Raw genomic sequence first — 6747 nt, 5'->3', positions numbered from 1 at the left:
AGAGAGAGAGAGAGAGAGAGAGAGGAGGGAAGAAGAAGAGAGAGATTGGTGAGAAGAGAGAGGACAGTGAGAAAGAGAGAAAGAGAGAGAGGAGAGAGAGAGAGAGAGAGAGAGAGAGAGAGAGAGAGAGAGAGAGAGAGAGAGAGAGAGAGAGAGAGAGAGAGAGAGAAAGAGAAGAGAGAAAGAGAGAGAGAAGAGAGAGAGAGAGAAAGAGAGAGAAGAGAGAGGATAGTGAGAAAGAGAGAGAGAGAGAGAGAACGATAAATATATCCCAGATCCCTAACCCCCTAAAAAAACAAAACAACAAAAAAAATACTAAAAAAAAAAAACTATTTACAAATAAAGTAAAAAACTAAAAAAAAAACTAAAAAAAAAAAAAAAAGGTTATGAGTCACGCGATGGCCGTTCTCCTTGTACAATTTATGATTCCATGACACGGAAAAAAGAGGGGGAAATGGAGCGACTTACTTTCCCCTCGCCGGCTAACGAGGGGAGATGGCATTCTTCACTCGCACGAAATTAAATCCAGCGAAAGTAGGAGTGCCAGAGTTTGAGAAGAAAAGAGGAGAAGAAGAAGGGAGGAAAACAACAGAGAAGAGGAAGAGAAAAAAGAGGAGAGGAAGAGAAAAAACAGAAGAGACAAAGATAAAAAAGAGAAGAGAGGAAGAGAAAAACAGAAGAGAGGAAGAGAAAAACAGAAGAGAGGAAGAAAAGGAAGAGAGATGAAGAGAAAAAAAAACAGACAGAGAAAAAAAGAGAAAAAAGGAGAGAGGAACAAAAAAAAGAAGACAGGGAGAGATGGAAGGAAGGAATTGACGGCAAGGGAGAGGAAGAAGAGGGGTATGGAGAGAGAAAGCGGAGGCATGGGCAATGTTGAAAGATGGTATGAGAGCCTAAGAGAAAGGAAGACAGAGGTGTGTGTGTGAGGGGGGGGGGGTAAAAGTAAGAGGGAGCATGGTAATAAAAGAAAAAGAAAAGCAAGAGAAAGAAAGAGGGAGAGCGGGGCCATGGAAGGGAAGGATGAAGAGGAGGGAGGGGAAGGAAGAGAGGGAGGAGGAGAAGGAAGAGAGGGAGGGAGGAGAAGGGGAGAGAGGGAGGGAGGAGAAGGAAGAGAGAGAGAGAGGGAGGGAGGGAGAGAGAGGGAGAGGGAGAGAGAGAGGGAGGGAGAGAGAGAGAGAGAGAGAGAGAGAGAGAGAGAGAGATAAAGAGAGAGAGAGAGAGAGAGAGAGAGAGAGAGAGAGAGAGAGAGAGAGAGAGAGAGAGAGAGAGAGAGAGAGAGAGAGAGTTCAGAGAGAGAGAGAGAGAGAGAGACGCACACGTGATACTGTCAGAAGATATGAGAAACTCAAAAGGAACTAAAGGAAAGAAAGAGAGATGAGAGCACGATAAGCAGACACACAGACAAACAAACAGACGGCGACGACCCAGCTGATGAGCCCAGCGTCGGGGTCGGCCCGCAGCTGCCCCGCCAAGCAGCGCCCGGAGAGGAGTCCACGGGCGAGGAGGGTGACGGATGGGCGGGCGTGTGACGCGCGTGTGGGCGCCGAGGACGGATGGCGGGGGCGGAGGGATAGGAGGGGAGTGGATCGGAGGGGAAGGGGAGGGATAGGAGGTGAGTGCGGGGGAGGGAAAGGGAGGGGGAAGAGGGAGGGAGTAGGAGGTGAGTGACGGGGGAGGGAAAGGGAGGGGAAGGGGAAGGGGAGGGATAGGAGGTGAGTGACGGGGGAGGGGAGGGGAGGGGCGTGCGGGCGGCTACGAGTATGCGGGCGCCGTGGCCTTTTGTTTATAAACACTTTGTTCCTCTCTAGCCGAGTGCGATGAATGGGGCCCGGCGGCGTGTGCTCCCCTTGTTGGCCGTGGGCGCTGCGGGGAGGCGGTCTTAGTCACCCGCCCGCCCGGACGCTGAAGCAAGGCCGGGGTCGCCGCTTTCGTTGTGAGGTGTGTGTGTGTGTGTGTGTGTGTGTGTGTGTGTGTGTGTGTGTGTGTGTGTGTGTGTGTGTGTGTGTGTGTGTGTGTGTGTGTGTGTGTGTGTGTGTGTGTGTGTGTGAGAGAGAGTTTGAGAGGAAGTGTAAGGAAAGAGAGAGAGAGAGAGAGAGAGAGAGAGAGAGAGAGAGAGAGAGAGAGAGAGAGAGAGAGAGAGAGAGAGAGAGTGAGAGAGAGAGAGAGAGAGAGAGAGAGAGAGAGAGAGAGAGAGAGAGAGAGAGAGAGAGAGAGAGAGAGAGAGAGAGATGGGAGAAGAGAAGAAGGGAACGAGTCTTCCCCCCTTTGTCAAGTGAGTGCGTGAGTGAGTAAGAGAGACGGAGATAAATAGAAAGATAAATACAGATAGAAATATAGATAGAGAGAGACAGACACAGATAGACAGATAGATAGATAGATAGAGAGAAAGACAAGAAGAGAGAAAGAAAGAAAGTGAGACAAAGGCAGACAGACGGACAGAAAGTGCGTGCGTGCGTGCGTGCGTGTGCTCCGAAGGCCAGAGGGCTTCTCCCGCCCGCAAAGCCCCTCGCGAGGCTTCCTTCTTCTCCTCCTCCGCTGCCCTCCTGCCTCGGCGCCTGCGAGGTGGCCGGCTGGCTTGCGATCTCTCGTCACTTCTCGCGCTTCTTTCTTCTCCCTCTCCTCCTCGTATCTCCTCCAGCTCCCGGTTCTTTAGTCAAGGTCCGTTCTTCTTTTTCTCTTCGTCTCTCTTTCGGTCTCCTCTCACCTTCTTTCTTACTATTTCCTCCTCTTATCTCCCCCAGCTCCCGCTTCTATTTTTTTTGTAAGTTCCGCTCTTCTATCTCTCTTCGTCTCTCTTTCGTTCTTCTCTCACCTTCTTTCTTCTCCCTCTCCTCTCCTCTTATCTCCTCCAGCTCCCGGTTCTTATTTGTAAGGTCCGCTCTTCTATCTCTCTTCGTCTCTCTTTCGTTTTGCTCTCACCTTCTTTCTTACTATTTCCTCCTCGTATCTCCTCTAGCTCCCGGTTCTATTATTTTATGTCCCGTTCTTCTATCTCTCTTCGTCTCTCTTTCGTTCTCCTCTCACCTTCTTTCTTCTCCCTCTCCTCCTCTTATCTCCTCCAGCTCCCACTTCTTATTTATAAGGCCCGTTCTTCTATCTTTCTTCGTCTCTCTTTCGTACTCCTCTCACCTTCTTTCTTCTCCCTCTCCTCCTCGTATCTCCTCGAGCTCCCGGTTCTATTATTTTATGTCCCGTTCTTCTATCTCTCTTCGTCTCTCTTTCGTTCTCCTCTCACCTTCTTTCTTACTATCTCCCTTCAAGTTTTCCTCCTTTTCTTTCCTTCTCCCACTATATATACCTACTTGCACGTCAGTGTCGACCGCCAAAGAACAAAAATCAAAACAAGACAAAACAACAAAATCAAACAAACGCATCAGCGGACTGAGCAAACACACAAACAAACAAACAAACACGGAGGGTCGGGAGCAGCTTGACGATCCCCCGCTTTCACGGAACACGCAAAAAACACCTCCATGTCAATAGGCCATAAAACAGTAAGCGCATCAAACAAACAAACCTTTAAACAAAACGCTATACCAACACACATGCACATGACCCCTCCCCCACCCCCCAACCAGACCCCCCACCCCCCCGCTCGCCGCTCCTGTCACAGCTGGATTGATTAGTTGATGAAATTAAATCAATCTCCCTTTGAGTTGCCACGCGACTGGGCACGCCAGCAAGGGTGGCACCGCTATGAAGTCCCTCAACCAAGTAGCTTACTTTTCCCCCTCCCCCTCCTCCCCACCACTCCGATCCCTCTCCCCGTTCCAAACCCACCGTGGCCCACCCCTCCAATCCCTCCCCTCCCCTTCCCCTTCTCCTCCCCCTCCCTCCCTCCCTGTTGATAACCCAGCCGAAAGTTCAGCAAAGCCGTGAAAAAAAAGTCACTTGTTCGAGCACTGTTTGGTCACGATCCGCCACGGCTGGAACGCCTGCCTTGCGAGCGTATCAGCTGATCGCATCAAAACAAAGCGATTGCACAGCCTCCGTCTCGACCAGTTTCGTCCCGTTCGCATAAGCGCCCGGGGAACCCCTGCTCTTTAAACTCTATCAACCCTAGCTACTGTTCCTGCTCCTGCTCTAACTTCGACTACTCCTGCTCCTGCTCCAACTCCAACTCCCGCTCCTGCTCTAACTTCAACTACTCCTGCTCTAATTACAACTCCTACTCCTGCTCTAACTTCAACTCCTACTCCTGCTCTAACTTCAACTCCTACTCCTGCTCTAACTTCAACTCCTACTCCTGCTCTAACTTCAACTCCTACTCCTGCTCTAACTTCAACTCCTACTCCTGCTCTAACTTCGACTACTCCTGCTCCTGCTCCAACTCCAACTCCCGCTCCTGCTCTAACTTCAACTACTCCTGCTCTAATTACAACTCTTACTCCTACTCCTGCTCCTGCTCCAACTCTTCCTCCTGCTCCTGCTCCTGCTCCTGCTCCTGCTCCTGCTCCTGCTCCTGCTCCTGCTGCTACACCCACTCCCACCTTTCGCTAACCGGGGCCAGGTTATAAAAATAGACGCACAAAGAGACGAACCGGAGAACAATCATCGCAATTGCACGAAACCCGAGCGTCCAGAGCGGCCAAGAAATGCAAATGGCGAGGGAGGGGGAGGGGGAGGGGAGGAGGGGAAAGTGGGGAGGGCGAGGGAGAGGGGGGACGGGGAGGGGAGGCGGGACACGCGTGACAACTGTGTGTGTGGGGAGCGCCGCGTGCTAAACAAAGGAAACATGAACTTCGCTTCAGAAAAGGAATAGAGAGAGAGAGAGAGAGAAAAAAAAAAGAAGTCCAATTTACGTCACGACAGCATTCAATCAAGAGTATGTCCCTCCCTCCCTCCTCCCTCCCCTCACTCCTCCTCTCCCTCCCTCCCTCCCTCCCTCCCTCCTCCTCCCTCTCTCCCTCCCTCCCTCCCTCCCTCCCTCCCTCCCTCCCTCCCTCCCCCACTCAGGTGATTTTTTTTTTAGTTCTTTACTTTTTGATTTGGTTCTTTAACCTATTATTTCAACTTTTATGTTTTTAATTTGTTCTTTCGACTCTCTCTGTGTTTTCTTTCTTCGTCTCTTCCGCCTCCCATTCGCCCGTCTTCGTCTGAGCCATAGACACCATCTCCATCTTCCTTCTCCGTCCTTTACTGTTCGCCTCACCTCCCGTCTTCGGCAACGGGGAACACCTTCTTCCTCATTTCATTACTCGCCCCCCCATTCCCCCTCTTTCCCCCCTCCCGCCGCTTACTTAATCCTTCACTTTCACGACAGAATTGCGTCATTTGTTGTTCTTTTGTTTTGCTGTTACTGACGTTGGTTGTTGTTGTTATTGTTGTTGTTGTTGTTGTTGTTGTTGTTGCCCGGTCCGTGCGTTGCTGGCGCCACCATCCTCTTCATTTGCGAAATCGTTTTCCGCTTCGTCGTCTTTCCCCGAATCGCTATTCCTTTTTTCTCACGTTCATTCCTTTCTTCGTCTTCTCCCCGTGATCATCGCCATCACCACTATCTCCCTATCCAATCTTATCCCATCTTCACCACCACCACCTCTCTCTCTCCCTCTCCCCTCTCCCCTCCCTCCCTCCCTCCCTCCCTCTCCCTCTCCCTCCCTGCTCCCTCCTCTCTCTCTCTCCCTCTCCCTCCTCTCTCTCTCCTCCCTCTCGCTCTCCTCTCCCTCTAATTCCTTCCCTCCCTCCCTCCCCTCTCTCTCTCCTCTCCTCGCTCCCTCATTCCCTCCCTCCATTTACAATCTCTCCTTCTCCCTCTCCCCCTCATTACACCCTCCATTTACAATTTCGCCCCTCCCCCTTCCCCCTCCTGCCCTCCTACTTGGCCCCCCTCCCCCTCCGCCACCCCCCTCCCACTCAACCCCCTCCCCCCCCCTTCTAACGTTGCATCACGTTTTCGTCGCAAATGTTGCACGGTCTCGCGCCCTCCTCACGCACCGGCGGCGCGGAGGAGCGTGGCGGCGGCGGCGGCGTGGCGGAGGCGCTGGATGCAATTCCCGGATGTGAAAGCCTTGCGCGCCGAACGAGAGCAAATGGCACGGAATGATGGACGAAGAGGGGGGGGATAGGAGGGGGGAGAGGGGGAGGAGAGGGGGGACTGGAGGGGGAAGGGAAGAGGGGGGCCTGGAAGGGGGAGGAGGGAACTGGAGGGGGAGGGGGAGAGGGGATCGGAGTGGGGGACCTGGAAGGGGGAGGGGGAATTGGAGGGGGGAAGGGGGGACTGGAGGGGGGAGGGGAAGGGAGGAGATGATGAGAGAAAGAGAGGTGGGGAAGAAGGAAGAGAAGGGGAAGGAAAGAGAAGAGAGAAAGAAAGAAAGATAAGAGAAAGAAAGAAAAAGAAAGAAAGAGAGAAAGAGAGAATCAAGAGCAATTGCCTTCCACAACAACCCATGCCACGTGTTGAGACGGTCCATCGGACGCACAGCCATGTCGCCCGCCCGCCCCTTGCCCGCCCCACCCCCACCACCCCCTTTCCCAACTCCCCCCCGCCCCCGCCCCCACACCCACAAGCGTCGAAGCGTGGGCGTCGCCTCACCCACTCACCAATCATCACGCTATCCTCTCTCCCTCCTTCCAATCATTACTCATTTGGGCGCCCTGTCACCTCCCTCGCGCGGCGCCGGGTTGGACACTCGACCCCGGGGCGGAAATCACGGGGGAGGAGGGAGGGAGAGAGGGAGGGAGGGAGGGAGGGAGGGAGGGAGGGAGGAGGGAGGGGAGGGAAGGAAAGGGAGAGGAGATGGAGAGGGA

The 6747-nt window shown here is 53.1% G+C and overlaps 1 protein-coding gene across 1 annotated transcript; it reads left to right on the top strand.

Annotated features, from left to right (window-relative positions):
* Window positions 1-870: 870 nt before the first annotated feature.
* On the top strand, window positions 871-4500 carry LOC138859741 (anti-sigma-I factor RsgI2-like). Its single transcript, XM_070115793.1, has 2 exons — window positions 871-883; window positions 4064-4500. The coding sequence occupies exons 1-2, from the start codon at window positions 871-873 to the stop codon at window positions 4498-4500; spliced, it is 450 nt and encodes a 149-aa protein (XP_069971894.1).
* Window positions 4501-6747: the final 2247 nt, after the last annotated feature.

Source organism: Penaeus vannamei, chromosome 38 (assembly GCF_042767895.1).
Source record: "Penaeus vannamei isolate JL-2024 chromosome 38, ASM4276789v1, whole genome shotgun sequence".
Taxonomy (NCBI): domain Eukaryota; kingdom Metazoa; phylum Arthropoda; class Malacostraca; order Decapoda; family Penaeidae; genus Penaeus; species Penaeus vannamei.
This window is presented reverse-complemented; position numbering and strand designations above follow the sequence as displayed.